This window comes from Lampetra fluviatilis, chromosome 1 (genome assembly GCF_964198595.1).
Source record: "Lampetra fluviatilis chromosome 1, kcLamFluv1.1, whole genome shotgun sequence".
NCBI classification, from domain to species: Eukaryota; Metazoa; Chordata; class Hyperoartia; order Petromyzontiformes; family Petromyzontidae; genus Lampetra; species Lampetra fluviatilis.
Window position 1 is genome coordinate 39,080,135 of NC_136275.1, and position 22,141 is coordinate 39,102,275.

General features: G+C 48.2%; 1 protein-coding gene across 3 annotated transcripts in view; it reads left to right on the forward strand.

Annotated features, from left to right (window-relative positions):
• The window catches only part of TECPR1 (tectonin beta-propeller repeat containing 1), a 42,871-nt gene extending 21,410 nt beyond the window's left edge, over window positions 1-21,461 (forward strand). The window contains exons 10-25 of one of the 3 annotated variants that reach the window (XM_078862454.1): window positions 286-647; window positions 1,858-1,979; window positions 2,303-2,461; window positions 3,584-3,733; window positions 4,361-4,512; window positions 5,558-5,685; window positions 6,888-6,981; window positions 7,972-8,068; window positions 9,218-9,297; window positions 10,036-10,092; window positions 11,053-11,230; window positions 12,812-12,962; window positions 14,580-14,672; window positions 16,551-16,657; window positions 17,226-17,345; window positions 18,402-21,461. In XM_078862454.1, coding sequence (XP_078718580.1) covers window positions 286-647; window positions 1,858-1,979; window positions 2,303-2,461; window positions 3,584-3,733; window positions 4,361-4,512; window positions 5,558-5,685; window positions 6,888-6,981; window positions 7,972-8,068; window positions 9,218-9,297; window positions 10,036-10,092; window positions 11,053-11,230; window positions 12,812-12,962; window positions 14,580-14,672; window positions 16,551-16,657; window positions 17,226-17,345; window positions 18,402-18,503 — 2,152 coding nt within the window. In that variant the 3' untranslated portion in view covers window positions 18,504-21,461. Of the gene's footprint in view, window positions 1-285; window positions 648-1,857; window positions 1,980-2,302; window positions 2,462-3,583; window positions 3,734-4,360; window positions 4,513-5,557; window positions 5,686-6,887; window positions 6,982-7,971; window positions 8,069-9,217; window positions 9,298-10,035; window positions 10,093-11,052; window positions 11,231-12,811; window positions 12,963-14,579; window positions 14,673-16,550; window positions 16,658-17,225; window positions 17,347-18,401 lie in introns of those variants that run through there. The other 2 variants (XR_013637332.1, XM_078862455.1) reach the window with 2 other exon arrangements.
• Window positions 21,462-22,141: the final 680 nt, after the last annotated feature.

The following is a 22,141-nucleotide window of genomic DNA, read 5'->3' on the forward strand; positions in this document are numbered from 1 at the left end:
TGGTAACTTTCGATGCTACCGGAACGAATTAAACCCTTTACGTGTATTTCCTGTACTCGCTTAATGACCAAATCACTTGGCGACCGGTTTCGTGGAACAAATTACCGTCGTTAAGAGTGCTTCTATGGCAGTAAATTAGAGAAATTAATCCTCGGCCTAATAATTATAAGCCTCCCATGATCTGTATGTAGTATGTTGAACTTTTTTCGCACTGTACGTAGCCAACTTTGCTAATCGGAGGTGGTTATTAGTTAAATGTGCGTTTTGCCTGTTTACGTTGAACAGTTTAGCTGACCTGAACCTGAGGAGCAGTGTGGACGATGCCGCTGAAAGCAACGAAACGGATTCTACGTCGGTGGCCACTGAGGACACTCAGCAGTCGCACAGAGGCACTGAGAGCTCCCTCACACCTGCGCCAGCTGTCTCCAGCAAGCCCAGCAGCAGATCACCGACACCGAGGGCAGAATTGGCTGCGGGTCCCGGTGAAGACTGTATGGATACCGGCAGTGTGTCTTCCTTGGGGGGAGGGAGCATCAGCGGCGACACGCTCGGCAATATGGACAGAGGCCTCCTTTGGGCCTGGGTGAGCACTGGAGCCTGCGACATCGACAGCCAATCACAACCGCTGTGGTTCATCCAATCCACAGGTGCTGCAATACACCACGTCAAAGCGTTATGTTCTCATGTGCACACATTTGCCGGTCTGCCTATTGGAATACAAATTCGAACTGCTCTCTTGCTCAACTGAGCATTGAGGCATTGGGGGTGCTCAACTCCTGTTCACAGCTCTGAGCCAGTGGTTGCAATTCCACATTCCTGTGGCGGGGTTGAGTGACTACATATTACAGCCGTTGTTGACTTCCCCACGAAGTGGTACTGATTTTAGCTAACCACAATGGACAATGGGCTGAGTCAACCCCAAGCCAGGATTTGAACGAGCATCCTTCTCATTGCGAGCCACTCGGCCACTCTCCCTGCCGCTGAGCCATTTGGCCGGATAGTCCTTGGAGCGGTGGTTTGTGGTATGTTTTATATTTCAACTTGATGCCTTGGACAACTTGCTGTTATGGAGCAATGTAGGAAACATGTTAACATCAAAGTACAGTCTAGTCTTTTTCAAGTTATTATTTTACAGTGAGAACCAACTTAAGTTATGAATATATTGGGGCACTTGGTAAACGTTGCAATCGGGATGGTGAATATTGAAGACTCGCGATGCAATGTGTGGTACGATCTGACAATAAGCCGACACGCTCCCGATACATGGCAACAGTAGCGTCGGGACGACGTAGCGCCAAGCACGATGCTCGGAATCACCGCATCCACTGTTGTAAAAGGCACCGCAGACAGAGCATTGGCATGATCGTGAGTGATAAGGCCACAGATCGGATGTTTGTAGAAATGGAATATCTGGTTTTGGTTCATGATGTAATGAAGCCTCGTTGATGACACAAATATGAATATATTCTGTATTGTGGTAAGTGTATATGACGGGACGCCACGGAGGCGAGATGTTAACTATTTTGCCGGGTATGCAGGAGGTCGTGGGTTTGATCCCGACCCTGATGCCTGTATATTTGGAGTTTTCATGTTCTCCCTGTGGTCACGTGGATTGTTATCCTGGTCCTCCGGTTTTTCCCTTTATATTTAGAATCAACATCACGCGTTTTTAGAGTATTTGACTGCTATAAATTTCCACATGATGATAAGCCACTTTTGTGAGCTATCATTTGTGGCCAGATCGCTTCTGAAAAAGAGCTACAAAGCTCAGTGGGCCTCACCTGGTTAAATAAAAAAAACAGTTTTAAATAGTGGTGTGACGTATAAGAATGTGGTGTGATGTGCATTTGTCCCGAGGTTCCCTGCTAAGCGGACCTGTACGCGACCCCGCGTGGAGGAGGGACATCGTGCAGCAGTTGACCGATCGCTCGCTTAGAGAGATATCCAACTTTGAGGACTACGAGTCGGCCACAGACAAGGTACCCGCAGCTTCCACGCCCGTGGGAGGCGACGCTTATGCCGGTTGCGGTGTTTACAGCAGTGGCCAACCAGCGTCTCCCAAACCGCCATGCTGCTCTTTAACCCACCACATGCGGCTCTGTCGAAGGGGCATACCGTAAGAACATACTATCACAGTAGTAAAGAATAATGAATGTCTCCCGTTCCGTGCCGAAAACTGTCAATATACACACACACTTATGAATATACTTGGCTCTACGTGGGTACTTCTTGTCTGTTGGTCTGTTAAAAGTTAACCCACCCCTGGTTCACAGCCATTCTGTTTTGCGCGGTGTGCTCACAGAAGACGGTGTGGGTGAGGCGTGGCGTGCTGTCGTGGTGGCAAGACTGGCATCCGCAGCGCTGGATCGACCTCACGGTGCTGCTCGAGCAGCTGGAAGGCGCAGAGGAGCGCCCCGAAGCCATGCTGTTCCTGCACTACATGGTCGGCGCCACCAAGAAGGTGGCTGACGTCACACGACAAACTTTTGATTTGCAGTCCAGCGCCTATTCCACCGCCACAGCAGTGCCGTCCACATAAAATAAGAGTCCTCGTCCTTTTTTGTTGTCAATTTTTTTTTTAATATTGATTTTCAAAAGAGCTGGGGGTATTAAAGGACTAACAAGAGGAAGGGCGAGATGTAACAAACGAACAGTTGACGTGACACGTTGCTTCACCCTCGCGATCAGAGAACGGACGAGAGCACTCCGGCTCACCGCCCTATCATGGCAGGGGGAACAATCGGGGACAGGGTGTTTCAAAGGCGAGTGAAGGATATGTGGAAAAATGGCAGCGAAGATTGGGGGTGACGGGGGCATCCGTGTCCAGTCGTTATCGGTGCATTGGTGCTCGGCTGGTGCTGTGCGGTGGTGTGCGGTGGTGTGCGGTGGTGTGCAGTGGTGTGTGGTGGTGTGCGCTCCTGTAGATGCCCGCGGCCCAACCCGGACAACCGCACGAGGTGTCTGCACCGATGCTGCACTTGTCCTTGATCGGATAATTTTCAGGCTCACAGGCAAAGACGAGCGAGAGCCGTCTGTGCTTGTGAGGAGAGTAGGACACAGGAGATACTGAACTTTAAATAAAATTCCACGTAAAGAAAGGGAAGGTCTTTTTCATGTTCCCTCCATTGTTGATTACTTCATGCACGGTGTTTCCTGTGGTGGTGCTGCTATTGCATAGTGGTGTCCTCTGGGTGTGTGTGCGTGCGCGTGTGTGCGTGCGCGTGTGTGCTTGTGCGGCTACCGCTGTTATGTGGAGTGGCAGTGCAGCGGTTAGCGCTACGCTGCGCTATGAACTCCGGCGATCCGAGTTCAATTTCCACTCACGGCCAACACCAGTGACGATTATCTAAACCGGTCCTGGGCCTCCCCTAAGTCGACTCAGCCTCAAATTAGTACCTGGTGCCGTGTGTAATCATCGTCAGTAGAAAGGCGGCCAGGGCGTGGTGCTGGCCAGCCACCCCCTTTGCATCCCATTCCGGTCTTTGTAGGTGCTCGCCAATAGTACTTCTCCCCGACAGTCCGTTTCGAGTATATACGGGGGCGGGGGGTGATCTTTGCCTTTTCTGTGCGTCTCTGAGCGCAGTACCTGCACATCTTCATCAGCGAGATCACGGCACTGGTGCCAGTGCTGGACACGAATCGGCACACCTTCGCTGTGTACACGGCGGAGCGCACGGAATCGCGTGCGCCCATACGCTTGGCTGCTGCAACTGAGCAAGACATGCACGACTGGGTGAGTTTCCGCACTCTCCCTTCACCCGTTCGTTTTCGAGGCTACGTCTATAAAACGACGTGGCAAAATTTGTCATTACGACTTTGTGTTCAAGCTTGCCAAGGTCGCCATTGCCAACACGGTTGGGGGGCGGGAGGTGGGGGGGGCAGGGTGGTTGGGGGGTGGGGGGGCAGGGGGTGGTGGGGGGGCAAATCGCCAAGGTGATGTCTTTCGGTCGTTTCGTGAAGGTGTGCATCTGGCCCGGAGACTACAATTTTGTAAAGGATGTCTGGAGTAAGAATGCGTATTGGGTGTGTGTTTGTGCAAACCTTTGGTACCTCTATGCATGCTTAACCCTGTCCTGTTCCGAGACGTCTGCAAGTTGCAGGGTGGGTGCCCTCCACGCATGGCCTTGTGGGAGCCTCGGTAGCGATAAAGTTATTATAATTTTGTTTTTGTATGTACGTATGTATGTATATTGAACTTCTTTTGCACTGTGCGTAAGCCAACCGTGTTAACCGTACGCCATCGGAACGGAACCATAAGAAAAAGAACCGATCGCACGCATACAGTCGTCAGAAACGGGTCAGGCTTAACGTGTCCGTGCTCTGCGTATGTGCCTCGGTTTGCCGGCTGCCGCGCCGTCAGCTGGCGGTGCTGAACACGGCGTGCTGCGAGGCGCGCGGCCTCTCCAGGAGCCCCTCTCATCGCGCCGTGTGGTCCGTCACCTGCCGCGGCGACGTGTTTGTGAGCGAGTGCTCGTCCGAGGCTTCCTCCGGCTCAAGTTCTGCCCTCCATATGTACGCTGCATACATCTACATCATTGGAACCTCATTTGGCAGTAAAAAATATGATAATTAGTTTTTTATCCTTTTATCTGGCAACAAAACTGACACCTTTTTTTTACAAGGAGTCATATTTGCATAGACCACAATACTTGCAGTCATAATGCAAACAAAAAACATAACTCTGTATGCACTGTCCTTGAAGTTGATTGGTCCACACCCGAGACAGCTGTCCTTAGAGCCTAGTCTCACATGATGTTGGACCAGATGACGCATTATGACTGCAGGTATTGTGGTCTATGCAAACATGACTCCTTGTAAAAAAGGTGTCGGTTTTGTTGCGAGATAAAAGGGAAAAAAACAATAATCATACATCTACATCGTCGTCATCATCACGATCCATGGTGCAGATAGGCCCGTGGGATGTCCACTGCACATTTCGTCATTTGTTTCCACTTTCAGTCTGTCTTGTGCTAATATGCTCAAGCAGTGCAACATCTTTCTGGCATCAATCTTTCACGTCATCGTCAAGCCTCTCTCTCTGGTAGGTCTTCTTCTCTTACCGGTTCCTTCCATTTTTCCAAACAACACAATTTCACTTTTCCATGTCGTCCATGCTGCATACGTTTCCAAATAGTGCCAGTTTCCTTCTCATCACTGCCTGCATCATCGAGAAACACCATGAAATAAGAATAATAAGCTTTACATTTAATAAAATAGGTGTTGAGATGTTAAAACACCAAATAGAAACCTATTTCAAAGCATAAAGTCTGCATTAACCACACGAGTTTGATTCTCGCTCATGGCCAAACACCAGTGACTATTATCTGAACTGGTCATGGGCTTCCCCTAGGTCGACTCAGCCTCAAATGGGTAACTGGTGCGATGTGTAAACATCGCCGCTGGGGAAACAAAGGCGGCCGGGCGTGGCACTGGCCACCCACCCCTTTGTGTGCCGTGCCGGCCTTCATAGGTGCAACTCGCTAACAGCACTTGCCCCAACAGTCTGTGAAGGCTACACGGGGGGTATCTTTGTCTTTGTTTGTGCGCGTCTCCCCAGGTTCTGGCGGCAGATCGGTGGCCACCTGCGGCTGGTTGAGAGCGATGGCAGTGGCGTGGTGTGGGGCCTCGGTTACGACCACACGGCTTGGGTGTACACGGGCGGGCATGGCGGAGGATTCCTGCAGGGTAACGCGCTCAGCCCACCCACGCAATACATCACGGGGGACGTAGAATATTCGGAGAATTCCTCAATTAAAACCGTGGACATGTGTCCGACCTCACTTGGTCTGTACGTGATGGATGTACAAACATAGCCTCGAAGTGCAATAACGGGTTTACTACGAATGTGTTAAGTGACACCCTAGACACACTTGCAAATGAAATGTTTCATCCCAAGGGTGTATTCGGGGGAAATCTTTTAATTACTCAGAAAGTGTGGAATGTTTACACCAAAATACTCCTAAGGGATACATTTTTCTGATAGTTTTGTGTCCAGATAATTTGAGATTTTTTTGTTTATTACAGCTTTAGAGAGGTCGCTTGAGACCCATGCTTAAAGACCACTCACTTGTAGATGTCTCTACATTTCTTCAACATATTTTTAGGTGGCCCAAATGTGGACCAGTTTTATAAAAATCGAATCCACGACAGGATTACAAGTCACACAGCAAGGATCGTTAAAGACACACTTTGGGCCAAGCGAGTTATTATTTATATATACGGTGTAAATATATCCATATTCTTATTTATCTGTTTACGTAACATTTCTGTTCACAAGCGTTCAAATTAAGTTCCCGCTTTGATTAGAAACCCTGCTGGGGTAATCGTGGATTCGCCACCTCAACTCATATTCTTGGGCAGCTACAGTCTGAGCCAGATGAATCGAACCTCAGTGAAATTTTGAGTTCGTAAAAAAAACGTGATTGTAATCGGATTCGGCAGGCTCAAGCACTCAAACACGGCGTTGGTGACAGCAGTCCTTTACAATACAGCCAAATGCGCGGGGGGAAGAAGTACAGTGTCACTAAAGTCCTTAGCTGCCAACCGTCGCGTTGCGTGCGCCTGTGTAGCCCACTGGAGCTATGCACTTTTACATCAATATTGAAAACTAATTTCTTTAGAACAGATTGTTATGTTTAGTCTGTCCCCCCCGCCGCGCCTCTGATTAGCACGTTTGGCTACGTACGGTGCAAAAGAAATTCAACATACGTAAATACCTGTTAGGGTTTTGTTTTTACCAATAAGATTGTCCTGCCATTTCTCAACTGTAACTTAATTTTCCACAATACAATGGTGGCTGGAATTAAGTAACCAGGCACACCTATACCCGCACATACCCGCACAGGCACGTGCATCTCTTATGTCTTTGTGTGTTTGTTGTGCTTCAGGGAGCACGGATGGCATGCACCCCCAGACGGATGTGATCCAGGTGTACATCTACGAGAACCAGCGCTGGAACCCGCTGTCTGGCTACACTGCCCGGTGTGTGTTTGTGTGCAGGGAGCGGTGGGGCAGCGGTTAGCGCTACGCTGCACGACGAAGCCGGCAACCCGAGTGCAATTCCCGCTCGCGGCCAACGCCGGTGATGATTATCTGAAACGGTTCTGGGCCTCCCCTAGGTCGACTCGGCCTCAAATGAGTACCTGGTGCGGTGTGTAAACATCGCCATTGGGGAGACGAAGGCGGCCGGGCGTGGTGCTGGTCACCCACCTCCCTTGTGTGCCGTGTCGGCCTTCGTAGGTGCTCGCTAACAGCACTTGCCCCAACGCTCTGTTGAAGGCTATGCGGGGGATCTTTGTCTTATTTTTGCGCCCGTGCTTCCCGGCCGGGCGTCGCCGCTACTTTAGCGACGTTTCTTAAGAGCCTCTCCAATCCGAGTGAAGTGATAGCTGGGCCCAGTCATGCATCGCTAAAGTGAGCGATGCTCATAGTTGCTTTGTCGACCTCAACAAAACTAATTCCCTGCCGAACGTGCAGTCTGCCAGTAACAATTTCTCGCGTAAACTTGAATACAAATTAGTTTATTTTGTGATACATTTTGGATTATTCAAGGGTTTTCCTGTTACTCAGTCGCTATTGATTAATATGTTACTATTTATATGCCAATTTAAACACTTTTTTACTTGGCCCTGTGGTGTAAATTGCAGTTTCCAGCTCTTATTATATCCACTCTATCTCATCGGTCTATATCTGTGTGCTATGAAGAAGAGCCATTGCCAAAAAACTTTACCTATTCTATATTTTTGTTATTTTGAAGCCACAGTGTTATTGACGAGTCTGTTGAGTTATTTTGTTGTTACTGATGCGTTGATCGTTCGTAAGAGTCCCTGCAGTGCCTGCCGTAGTTCTGTGGACCACTCCCCCACAGCCTTGCGGACCACTGCAGTCATGGCGTACTGCGGAGGCTTTTTTGGGACTTTTGCGAGCGTGTGTGCTTTGTGTGTGCGTGGCATTTGTGCCCCCGTGTGACAGTGGCTTGCCGACTGATCGCTACATGTGGAGCGACATCACGGGGCTGCAGGAGCGTACAAAGACTCACACAAAGCCGCCTTCACCACAGTGGACCTGGGTATATTTACCTGCAATACCATATCCTAAAATCCTAGGCCTCACTTTAATCCAGTGGTTCCCAACCCACAATTAATAATTATGGACCACTGTGCACCAATAACATTTTTCAAATATATAAATGACCCTTACCAATTCTAGCAATTACCAGATTCAGTCCAATAGCCAGCTGTGTTGATGGGTCATGAATAAAATATCAATAGTAGTACAGTAGGCAGTAGCATAGACCACTTTCCATAGCCTTGTGAAGCACCAATGGTCTGCACACCTCCTATTAGCACGGTTGGCTATGTACGGTGTGAAATAAGTTCAACATATATGCACAATTTGCAAACAACTTCTCCATCCTTTACTCTGACAGCTGAGTCTTAATCCAGATGCAACCCTACACCTTATTGTCAACACATTCATTCTATACGGCAATTGTGTAACTCTTATTTACCCAAAGTGTTATGCCAATTAGGAATCCGAAACTGCGTTGAGAAAACGCCAACTACAGCATGTGTGCACAACATATTCGTTGCTGTTTGCCCACCTGCTTGTTTGCTTGTGTATATGTACGTGTGTGTACGTGTGTGTGTACATGTGTGTACATGTGTGTGCGTGTGTGTACATGTGTGTACATGTGTGTGTGGGAGGAGCGGTAGTGTAGCAGTTAGCGCTCTGCGCTACGAACCCAGCAACCCGAGTTTGATTCCCGCTCACGGCCAACACCAGTGAAGATTATCAAATGAGTACCTGGTGCAGTGTGTAAACATCGCCACTATGGAGATAAAGGCGGCCAGACGTGGTGCTGGCCACCCACCCCCTCGTGTGCCATGTCGTGCTCGCTAACAGCATTTTCCCCGACAGTCTGTTAAGGCTATACGGGGGATCTTCGTTTTTTTATCTTTGTATGTGTATGTACGTGTCTGTGTGTGTATGTGGAGAGCGGTAGTGCAGCGGTTAGCGTGCTGCGCTACGAGTGCAATTCCCACTCACGGCCAAACACCAGTGACGGTTATTTGAATAGGTCATGGCCCTCCCCTAGGTCGACTCAGCCTCAAATGAGAACTGGGGAGACAAAGGCACAACTCGCTAACAGCACTTGTCCAATATGCCTGTTAAGGCTATACGGGGGATCTTTGTCTTTGCGCTCGTGACCGTGCAGGTGTCAGACTGGGCGGTGGATTTCGGGGTACCCGGGGGCACGGACCGCGAGGGATGGCAGTACGCCGCCGACTTCCCAGCGTAAGCGCCACTGCTCGCTTTCACCCATTCAGTCGCGAGTCCACGTCGCTTCCTGCTGCTCTAAATGAGCAATGAGGCATCGGTGCTCACCCATCCTTTACAGCCCTGTGACGGTGGTTGAAATGACACATTGCTATGGTGGGAGGCGAGTCCATCCATTGGACAACCACTGCCGACTCAAGTGGTACTCAGTTTATCGACCCCGGAGGGACGATGGGCTGAGTGATCCCCCAACCAGGATTTTAACTTTTCCTATTGCGAGCCGCTCGCTCTGTCGCTGAACGACCCGGCTGGATTTGGATGGAGCCTTACAATTCCTGACATGTGTTGTCCCTCGTATGAGCACCACCAATGCGATATCGTGAGATGATGAGATGCGACCGATGTTGCGATGGCAAAAACGTAGCGTACACATACTTGACCAGGGGTCGGCAACCCGCGGCTCCGGAGCCGAATGCGGCTCTATGTGGACTGCTTCGTGATGTCATTGTGTACGTATGTATTCACGTGCATTGGCGGCTCTTGAAATATTGATTTTTGTACCGTATTCGACGAAAAAAAATTGCTCTTTTTTATATTTTGGTTGCCGACCCCCATACGAGATGTATAAACATTCCAGACGTGTGACAGAAATAAAGTAGGTTATGAATCGGTGCAACACGTGGCTGGCTGATGTAGTACAGCAGTGGAAGTGCTCATGACAACACTCGCCCTGTCGGGCTGGTTCTGTGTGCGCAGGCGGTACCACGGATACAAGACCATCAAGGATTTTGTGCGGAGGCGACGCTGGTCAAGGTAATTGCTTTAGATCTCCAGAAAATTGCACTGCAAAGTATTAAATGACGAGCATCATTTTTTTTTTACTGCTCTGCAGAGATGGTAGAGTGACGCTCTGTATTCATCGAACGCAAAAAAAAAATGTTTCTCTTGGTGGGGACGTTCCCCCTAAAGATTTCGCTCTTACGAATTAACAACATTTTGCCCCTGAAATTTAGAAAAATAGCATCCAATGGGAACCAACATCTTTTATTGGTAGAATAGTCTGCAAGTTGAGTTCCCCATTTAAATTCGTTCCCCACGATGGCATTGTCCCTCACACTGAATAAGAATGTTTATTTATACTGGAGAAATCCGATGAGCTATGAAGCTCTTTTTCACATTTGTTCAGTAGGGGCGCGTCAGAAAGTTACAACAACAAACAATACAAAAACACGATATGAGTGCCAAGTATAGGAAAGGTAAACAAATCACAAATTTTAGTAAATTTTACCAGGTAAAGCCCAATGACCTATTAGCTTATTTTTCAGAAGCGACCTGGCAACAAATGATAGCGCAACGAAGTGGCTTATTGCGTGGAAATTTATAGCAGCCAAATATTCATTCTAAATATGGAGTGAAAAACCGGAGGACCCGGAGGAAAAAATCCACGTGACCATGGGGAGAGAGACATGCTAACTCCAAATAATTAAGCGTCAGGGTCCGCAACGAACCCCCGACCTCCTGCATACCAGGCGAGGGAGTTAACATCTCGCCACAGTGATGACAACATCTGTGGCTTCGCTGCGGCGACATCGCCGATCGGGCTTAATGACACTGATGACGTCATCGCACTTGGCACCTAATCCTTACTCAATGCGTGCGCGGCCGAGGGCGCGCGGTGAAGTTACATCCCACGCAAATGCGCGGCCAAGTGCTCTCGTATGAACGCATCGTGTCTGCAACGGGTTTCGCTGAGCGTGACGAGGCGGTGTGCAGGCGGTGCAGGTTGGTGACGAGCGGCCCGTGGCTGGAGGTCCCTCCGCTGTCGCTGCGCCACCTCTCCCTGAACGCCACCTCGCCACAAGCGCCCGCGGACTCCCCCGTCGCCCTCTGGGCCGTGAGCCGCAAGGGCGACGTGCTGTGCCGTCTGGGCGTCTCGCGCGTCAGTCCCGCCGTGAGTCGCCGTTCCCCAAGGCCGCAGCTGCTATCATCCGGCTGGGCGGTTTCAAGTCCACTTTTTATTCAAATTTTTTTTATTAAGTTGCAACAAAACACGAGGCCGGTACGTCACGCCGAAGGACTTCGATTGAAGGGGGTTTACAGAGAGTCCGCAGAAATTACAATTTGGCGAGAAGGAGAGAATTTGGGCCCGTTGCCCCAGCCAAATGGGGACCCACGCAGTGGGAGGGCAGGTGGAGATGGGGATTTAAATGGGGAGGGAAAAAGGGGCTGTGGGGTGGAGAGTAACTAAACACACGAAGGAATTACCGAGGGTAGGGTGGAGTGTGTTCAGCCCACTCTGAATTGTGTATGAAATCGCATTTGTTAATTATACACTTGCACCTGCATAATAGTCCCTTGAGATGCAATTGTCTCACTTGCAAGTGCGTCCGACATGTAGCGTAGCAAACGTGCCATGACAACACATGCAGACATTATGCATCGGTAACTTGCACGGTACACATTCACGCGATGATTATAATCACGTGATAATTATCACTCCCCATCAAACACATAAATAAATGCGTAAACTATTAAGTGGTGCACACCATCGGTTCGCATAGAATGCACTCTAGCTGTGATCGTTGGTGACGTGAGAGGTGAGTTTTAGTGAAGGTTGACATTGGTGGGGCAAATTTCGATTTAAAGCTTCGTGACTGCTGGGATTAATATTTTTGGTTCTTTCGGTAAAGTCACATAGAAGGGAAAACAATAAAATAAGAAAATAATAATAATAAAATAATAAACAAAATGATGGTTAAAAATTAAACAATAAAAAATGTTGTTTTAATTATTTTATTGTTTTCCCTTTTACGTGACTTTACCGAAAGAACCAAGAATATTGGTGGGACAGTTTTGTGCGTCTGGGGGGAGGCTGTTCTTTGTTGAAGCAGCGGTGTGTAGAAGACGTTGTGTACCTGTCGAGGAGCAGAAACCATCACCACGTGAACCACGGTCATCCGCGCGACAGCGACTTTTAGCTCGCCGCCGAACAAAGATGGTCACCGCACTTAATATTCTACAATACAATGTGGCTAGAATTAGGTAACCAGGCACACCCCTATACTCGTACGACTGTGCAGTTGCTTCAATCTTTCACAGACAGCCATGTAGCAAAAAAAATGTGGTGTGAAGACAACATTCTTAGGATCTGCGACAGTGACACGGACCACATCCCCACGACCTTGCGGACCACAGGCTGGGAACCACTGCACTCGGGTGGATGGAAAACATTCGGAAAACGATTTCACAAACCGTGATAAACATCTACCAAATTAAGACAAAAACTGAGCAAATGTCCCCCACCGACAATACTTTGTAGGCCAAAAGCTCCTGTTGAATTAAATCGTGTGCACCTCTACAGGCAGCTAGGGCTGTGGATACTCTCCTCCTGCTGCCTAAGAATAATATTTATCCTGCAGCAAGGCCGCGTGTGTAGTAACCCAGCAATTACTGCGGTAGCCTCGGCTGCGCCTTCCATTTGAGGGACATTACAAAAGGAGAGATCTCTCCCTCCTCTGTGTTGCCGACGCAGGGAAGCAGCTGGCTGCACGTGAGCACGGACCAGCCGTTTGTTGCCGTGTCCGTGGGGAGTGGCGGCGGCGACGGCGTTGTGATGGTCTGGGCCCTGGCGCTGGACGGCTCCGCCTTCCTGCGAACCGGAGTGTCGGATGCCAACCCAGTCGGTACGGTTCAGAGGTCGCAATCGGGTACCCGATACCCGTACCCTACCCGATACCCGGCTACCCGTACCCGGCCGGGTACGGGTACCCGTTTGCGACCCTGGTGCGGCCGGGTACGGGTATGGGTAGGCCGTGAGTCACTGGTGAGTAACCGTTTGTCACTCATTTCGGGTAGGGTACGGGTAGGGAACGGGTACCCGTACCCGGCCGGGAACGGGTACCCATTTGCGACCCTGGTGCGGCCGGGTACGGGTAAGGAATCAAAACCCGTTTGCGACCTCTGGTACGGTTACAGCAGCTGAGCCCGCCACTTCAAGTCACCCAAGAGTGACAAACCAAGAGAGTGAATCATTTTGTGAGGCTGGCTGATATCAAAGGCTTTTGGGGTATTTGGAGGCGCCAGCTGAATTTACCCCCTGGCCAGGTGGCTCAGCGCCACTGTGGCGAGATGTTAACGACCTCGCCTGGTATACAGGAGGTCGTGGGTTCGATCCCGACCCTGATGCCTGCTGTATATTTGGAGTTTGCGTGTCTCTCTCTCTCCCCGTGGTTGTGAGGATTTTTCTCCGGATCCTCTGGTTTTTCCCTCCACATTTAAGAAACACGCGTTTAGAGTATTTGGCGACCATACTTTTCCAGGTGATAATCCACTTCGTTGAGCTATCATTTGTGGCCAGATTGCTTCTGAAAAAGAGCTATATGACTCAGTCGGCCTTACCTGCTAAAATATAAATAGTTTATAGCAGTTTTAGCTTACGCCATCCGCCATCCCTCTGTCTCGATTCTGTACAGGGCTCCCATAGATTTAACAACTCACAGATGTGTGCTTTGCATGTACAGAAGCTGTCGGCTTTATCCACACCACCAGCTCAAAAGCACTTAATGCATGGCCACATTGTTGTCCTTCCGCCGTACCTCCGATTAGCACGGTTGGCTCCGTACGGTGCAAAAGAAGGTCAACACACGTACATAGATTTTGTCGTTTAGAGCAACTCCCAAGAGTTGAGAAGATCTGGCCATCCCAAGCGGCAGCGGTTCAAGTTCGGTGGTTCTCGGCGATGAAAATGGCCACGCAGTCGGTTATTTTGAGCCTGTGCTGTGGATAAGGCTCAGAGCTTGTGGACACGTGATGCGCATCTCTGTGGGTTGTTAAATCTATTTGTTCCCCCCCCGCCTGCACTTATTCTTCTGTTGTTCTACACAGTTGAGCAGGGCTCCAGGTGGCGTAGTGCAACGCAATGCGCCCATTCCGGTGCATTTCGACCATTTCGATTATTTTGCTGCTATAAATGCCACTGTTGAGATATAATTTGTGGCCCAGGCTGTTTTTTTAAAATATAAGTTAATACCTCAGTGGGCTTTGCCTGGTAGGATGGGGATTGTTTAGTTTTATTTGTATGGGTTTGGGTGATTTTGTTTACCTTTCTTGTACTTTTACACTCCTATCGTGTTTTTGTGTCGTTTGCTGTTGAAACGTTCTAACTCCGTGCCCTGACTGTACATGTGTGAAAAAGAGCTTTAGAGCTCATCGTATTCCTCCTGCAGTCTAAATACTCATTCTGAATATGTCTGTCGGCACTGTGCTGTGTTGTGCTTTTGAAATGTGTCCGGTGTGTTCAGGACAAACCTGGATCCATCTTGCTGCACCCACTAAACAGAAGCTCAAGCACATTTCTGCCGGCCCATCTACTGTGTTTGCAGTGGATGAGCAAAGTAAGTTGAGTCGCGCAAGGGGGTTGCTGTGACTTGAACGTGATCGGCCGTGTCCAAGGCGCGATGAGAAGAAGGCGCCTCCGATTAGAGCGGTTAACTACGACGTACGGTGCGAAAGAAGTTCAGAATACTGTGCACTGGAGATGTTTTCATTATGTTGCATTGCTTAAGTGACTACATCACATTACAATTGTTTTGTTCAATACAGTCATCTCTTGTTATACAACTTAATATACCAATCTCGCGATAATGTAACTCCTAAATTAGAAAAGGAATTCGATATACATTCCGTAAAATTTGCGTTTATGGAATCTTGAATTTTCTAAATTATAATAAATCTTTTTTGGTGGTGCACTTTTCATACTGTACTGGTTTTCCGTGAAATACTCTACAAGTTTCATACCTGTCAACCCATACGGTTTACTCGTATTCTTGTGCAGAGAAATAGATTTTTCATGTCCATACGGTGTACAGCCGTTTTCAATACGGGCAAAAAAAGCTTTTGTCGATTTGTTTGTGTTTCTCCCTTGTGATGGGACATTGTAGGATGAACGTAGAGATTTATTAGGGCACGGGGTGACCAATAAGGTCTGAATTGGTCTGTAATAAGGTAGGGCACTGACAGGGGATTGATAGGTATGAAGTTTTCTGTGCTCTTCACGCCATTGCCCAAGCTTGGCTTGTTTTGGTGGAGTATTTTTTTTATTTCGTCAACTTAGTTTTAGTATTTTCATATTTTATCTGGAAAAAAGTATCGAATTTTCATCAAATATTTGCTTTAAAAAATGTTCGCTGCATTCTTAAGTGTTGTGATTTCATGACGTCTTTGGGGCTGAAAGTGTTTCCACAGGAACGCGTGTTCGATTACTTAACGGGAAGTCAATGGGAATACAGTAAAACCTCGTTATGTCGGTATTTGACCATTCGTAATTGGGGATAATTTGGCATGGCTGCACATTCGGCATATATACAGAATCAGGAATTCGCCATTAGCCGAATGGTCGTACCGAATGTTACAAATTCGGCATACACGTGGAGCGACGCCACACGCCACGACCAAAACAACGGCTCGGTCTGGTGGCAGCGCGCGTGGTGAGCGTCAGTGCAGACCACCCGTCGCTTTGGACTTTAACTTGTTTGTGCACTCTGTGTAAACCAACCCTCTCAGAAATGTCGTCTACACCTACATCAAGAAGTAATAGAAAGGGACTGAAGTAGAAATCCCTTAGTCTGCGAGACAAATACAAAGTTTGGGATAGAATTGATGCAGGTTGCGTGTCGATGCGTCTGGTGTTTGAAGAGTTTGTAAAACTCATTTTATATTTTTATTATTGGTGCAAGAGGCACTGGGGAGAGGTACCATTGTACATAATTCAGAATATTGGATAATTCTGCAAGGCCAGAGCCCCATATGTGTAGAATTAACAAGGGTGGTTTACTGTATAGGGTTCGCTAAACGAAATTTCGCTTAATGGGCAACTTCTCCAACACGTATCTGTTGCATATATTGAGTGGTGGCCAGCACTGAGAACAACCACGCCTTTAAAACGACTGCTGCAGAGCAAACAGGAGAGATCAATGGTGGCAATTCCGTTACGCCGCACCTCTTGTGCACGCAACGTCACGTTGCAACGACGAATCGCGGTCATTTTCTTCAACATACTTAGTCTTTGCAATATATTTGAGCTCAAAGCGTTAATTATCGTGAGCTTTGAGACTGCCGTAATATTTGTGCACTTTCGTTTAAAGGTGTTCGTTTCCGGGGGTTAGATTAATTCCTCTAAATCACTTGCCAAGAGGTGGAGAGCACGTGAAGTGGGGGCGGTGGTGTGGGGGGGGGGTAAGTGGCGTGCCTTGTGCTTTGTTTGCACTTTACAGATCAGCTGTGGTTCCGAAGTGGCATTGAAGCGCAGGCTCCGTGTGGAACCGACTGGGAGATGGTGTCTCCCAACGTGCGACTCGTGTCTGTGGGGCCACAGAACCAGGTGCGGGAAGCCACTGGGAGCTGTGGCACTTGGAAATCCAAATTGAAAACTCATTTCTCGAGAACTGATTTTTGTGTTTAGTTTTGTTTCTCCATCCCCCGCGCCTGCGATTGGCTTGGTTGGCTGCGCACGGTGCGAAATAACTTCAACATACACACACACATGCATATGCACTCACTCCTTCGATTAAAAAAATCACACATTTGGAGAGAGTGCCCATCTCAACTTACTCACTTTGAGGTCAAGGTGTGGCAGCAGTGGAAGCAGTGGCAGCAGTGGCATGCTGTGTGCGTGTGCTGTGTGTGGGGAGCGGTAGTGTAACGGTTCACGCGCTGTACTACGAACCCGGCCACCCGAGTTCAATTCCCGCTCACGGCCAACACCTCAAATGATGACCTGGTGAAGGCGGCCGGGTGTGGTTCTGGCCGCCCACCCCCTTGTGTGCCGTAACGGCCTTGATAGGTACTCGCTAACAGCACTTGCCCCAACAGTCTGTTAAGGCTATATGTGGGATCTTTGTCTTTGCTCTGTGTGTGTTTGTGCGCGTGCGCGTGTGTGCTTCGTGCAGGTGTGGGGAATAGCAGATACTGTGCAGGGCAGTCAGAGCACGAGCCGGGGAGTCGTTTGCTGTCGCACCGGAGTGGGCCCTACCTCGCCCACGGGACAGTCCTGGGATTACGGCATTGGGGTGAGAGGGGTTGGGAGAGGTGCGAGTGGGGCATGAAGCCCGCACCGGCACACAGGTGGCTCTGCTGCACACCTGTGAATCCAGCAATCCCTCCCCTACCCGTGGGAATCGATGTCGCCATCTCCTGGCGTGCCCGGATATGCCAGTAAAGCGAGTGGACGTATGTATGTTGTACATGAAAACTCAATGTATTGGTCAATAACGCTTAAAACTAAATATATAGTTGGCGATGTTTCGGGTAATGCTTCTTATTAATAATAGCACATGAATGGATGTTATGTGTCACTTCTACAGGGATGACCAAGGTTCGTTGCTTTGGTCATCCCTGTAGAAAGGCAATTAACATAAAAATTAAGCACTACGTATGTTGAACTTTTTTAACTGTTTAGTTTGTTGTCCTTCCCCCGCACCTCCGATGAGCACGGTTGGCTATGTATAGTGCGAATGAAGTTCAACATTCATACATTGACAGTGGCTTCAGTTTGCAAGCAAAATGTAAGCCTTGCAAACTGATGATCATAAAACAGGATGAACCTTGAGGTAATGTTTATTATTTAGGCCTATATGCATATTAGCGCTCAGAATTACCGGTTAAGAATTAACGTTTGTCAACGGCCCCCCACGAGTTGAAATTCCCGTGTCTCTGTACGTGTGTCTGTACGTGTCTCTGTACGTGTGTTTGTACGTGTGTCTGTACGTGTGTGTGTGCGTGTACAATGGTGGGTATTGGTGTGGGGAGTGGAAGTATAGTGGTTAGTGCGCTGCGCTACGAACCCAGGGACCCAGGTTCGCTTCCCGCTCGCGGCCAACATCTGAACCGGTCCTGGGCCTCCCCGAGGTCGACTCCGCATCAAATGAGTACCCGGTGCGGTGTGTAAACATCGCCACTGGGGAGACAAAGGCGGCCGGCCGTGGTGTTGGACATCCACCCCCTCGTGTGCCGTGCCGGCCTTCATAGATGCTTGCTAACAGTGTTTGTCCCAACAGTTTGTTAAGCCTACACGGGGGCCCTTTGTCTTTGTGTGTGTGTGTGTGCACGTCGTGTTGATTTCCCAGGGAGGGTGGGACTACATCACGGTGCGTGGGAACTGGACCCAACCGCGGCTGCAAGGTGTGGAGGGAGACGCTGCTCCTGGGAGTAAAATGCCTCGACCGTAGTGCACCGTTTCCTGTCGACCCGCTGCTTGCCTACTACTGCCACCCTTTCATCTGGATTGAAAACGAATTTCTTTAGAACTGCTTTTTTGTTGTTTAGTTTATTGCCCTACCCCCAGAACTTCTGATTAGCACGGTTGGCTACATGCGGTGCGATATGCGTTCAACATACACACACACGTACCCTCCATGCTGGCAGCCAGTGGCGCGCTCAGCCAAAATTTTCAGAGGGGGCAAAAATTTTTCCGCAAACAAAATTGACTGCATATAAATTACTTTTCATTGTAATATTAAAAGTATCTCAAATGAAATACACATCAGGACGCATTTTATAGATCTATTTTAAAATGTTACATTTGTTAAAAACCCGTTTCAAGACTGGTTCCCATCCTTTCTGGACCCGTGAATAGCTGTCAACCCCCAATATTTTTTTTTTTGCAGACCACCATGCAACCAATAACATGTTTATAAATTAACCCCCCCCCCCCTGTACTTTAACCGCAGTATCCGTCACGGCTCCACGAAGCAATTCCGCGGATCTTGTGGGCCGCCTGTTGGGAACCACCGATCTGTGACAAACAAAATCGGGCGTGGGGGGGGTTTACTACCCCGTTATCCGCCCCCCACTGGGTGTGCCATGGTGGTGAGATGTTAACTACCTGCAGGAGGTCGTGGGTTCGATCCTGACCCTGATGCCTGTATATTTGTAGTTTTCACGTTCTCCCCGTGTGGATTTTTCTCTGGGTCCTCTCCGTATTTAAAATCAACATGCGTTTTAGAGTATTTGGCTGCTTTAAATCTCCACAACACCAGCCACTTCGTTGAGCTATCATTTGTGATATCCAGCTCGCTTCTGAGAAAGAGATACAGAGCTCGGTGGGCCTTACCTGCTAAAATAAAAAAAATTGCTGACAGCCAGTAGCATGTCTCCACAGCGAGCAGGGCGATCCCCCTCCTCCCCAGTCTGGCCTCGTCGCAAACATTCCCTTAACCAAGAGCACGGGGCAGCATCCTCAAAGGGGTTGTGTTCATCAGAGCAGAGCCCTCGTTCTCCACTTCAAGCGTCACACGTTGCCAAGAACCTGACCTTTGACATGGAGTGCAGCCCGTACTTACGCCCCGAACTAAAAGGGGCATTAACGCGCCCAAACCAGCAGGAATGTATTTAGAGCACTTTGGCATTAGTAATGCCAGTTCCCACAGAACATTGCCAAGTACAAGTGGCTCCATTGTGCACTTTGGGTTAACAGCTCTCGCTTGCCTGTAAGCAATGGCATCTCCCCATGCATGGGAATAAAAAATATGCATCTTGCAATGGTTGATTTGCTGTGGTCAATCTCACCGACCGTAACCAACGGTTCAATATACTGTGATAACCACGGCAAGGGTTATAACGCGTAGATGTTTGTGCTGTTACAGTACTGTACTTGTGTATCGAACAATGCACATTTTTTAAAATGCAAGGTAAGGCTCTGCGTCGTGTTTTGCAGGAGGGGAAAGCCCTCCAAACATCGGCTCCTCATGCGCTTCACTTGACGATCCCAGCGCTCCCCTGCGTCAACTTTAAGATGCCGAGAATTGACGTCGGTCAACAATCTGAGCGACAGCACAGCAGTCAGTAGAAGTGTCGAAGCGATCGTTACATTCTTTCAAACTGAACATGTGAAGGATGCCAGGGAGCAGAACTGATTCTGCCTCCCTCCCATCCCGGGGTGGGGGGAGTGCAACCTTTAGCGAATCTCCCAGCTTCTGCTGCAGGCCGAGAGGGGTGCCGCACAGACTTGCCGAGAACGCAATGAAGTGACGCTCGCAAACACAAAGTGGGAGGGTGGGTGGCGGCGTGTTCACGGGCGGCCGTGCATGTTCACGGGCTGCCAGCATTGCCCCCCTTGTTGTTCACATACACTTTGCGCTTGCTGGCCCCGGTAAAAAAAAAAACCCTAGGATGCACAACCTAAATCGATACTGCCCCACGTGAGAGAAATCCATGTCCATGCACTGATGTCCATGCACTGATCCCCATTGCCAACAACAGCACTAAAGCAGAGCCTTCTTGAACCACCGCTCTGGATAGTTACTGCGAGAATTGGACTCCGTCCCCGTGCAAATCGTTAATTTCACCCTCCTGTGGAAATTACTACAGTTTGCAAATAAAGAGCAGGGGTGTTTTTTGCACCCACGTTTGTCAGATGTACATTTTCTTAAACTTCCAAGTATTTTTAAATAAACGTAATGTAGAAACGCTTCCGATGTGTCGTAGGTGATGTCACGAACATGCGGCTGGTTTAATGTTGCCAAGGATGGTTCTGGTGAACTGTACCCCTATACAGGGTGCTTCAAAGAATGTTAACACTTATATGGGACTTGTTTTTCCTAGATTTGAAGTTTTCGTGATTGCAAGGATCCATACTCTTTGGTTCTTTCGGTAAAGTCACGTAGGTGAAAAAATAAGAAAAATAAATAATTTAAATCACGACGTTTCGATTGCAACACAAGCAATCATCATCAGGTGTGACAACCACATCAATAATTTTTTTTCTGAAGTGGGCGAGAAGAAAAAAATTATTGTTGCGGTTGTCACCTGATGATGATTGGCTTGTGTTGCAATAGACATGTCGTGATTTAATTTATTTATTCTTATTTTATTTTTTCACCTACGTATGACTTTACTGAAAAAACCAAAGATTACTATTGTTTTTAATGGAAAAAGAACATTAAAAAATGTATGTTAATCGCTTCAAAAAGTCAAGAGTCTCCACTTGTTCGCCATCATTGTCAACACGTGGCCTGGAATCTTCTCCAGGTGGTCTCCAGAGCCCGGAGGCACATTTATTGTGATATTGTTGCAAATTCTCTTTAGTGTTAACATTTTTTTGAGGCACCCTGTATTATACCATACTTTCTTGTAAACATGCATAAATAAAAAAAATATGAACGGAATAAAATCCATGTTATACAACATGTGATACCATGTGGCGTGTACGAATGAGTGGAATTGTGTCGTGTACGTAAAATACCCAAATTTACTTGATTTTTTTTTCATTTCGCAAGGTAAGGCCCACTGAGCTTAACAGCTCTTTTTTCAGGAGCGACCTCCCCACAAATGATAGCTGAACAAAGTGGCTCATCACGTGGAAATTTAAGGTAGCCAAATCATCCAAATGCAAGGAATCATGTCTGCATTAACCACAATACTTGTGGTCAGAATGCAAATAAAAAAACTCTAATAATATATGCATTGTCCTTGAAACTGATTGGTCCACACCAGAGACAGATTTATTTCGAGCCTCGTCGCTGGTGTGGACCAATCAGTTTCAAAGACAATGCATATATTATCAGTTTTTTGTTTGCATTCTGACCACAAATATTGTGGTTAATGCAGACACGATTCCTTGTAAAAGGTTTCAGTTTCGTGTTTTAACATCTTAACACCTGTTTTGGGAGGTCCCATGATTCGTCTGGAGTATTTGGCTGCTATAAATTTCCACGAGATAAGCCACTTCGCTGAGCTATCATTTGTGGCCAGGTCACTTCTGAAAAAGAGCTATACAGCTCAGTAGGCCCTTACCTGGTAAGGTTTTTTTTTAAATGCTTAAGTTCACAGATCCCAAACCTCGTATTCAAACGTGAAACCTCGCTCC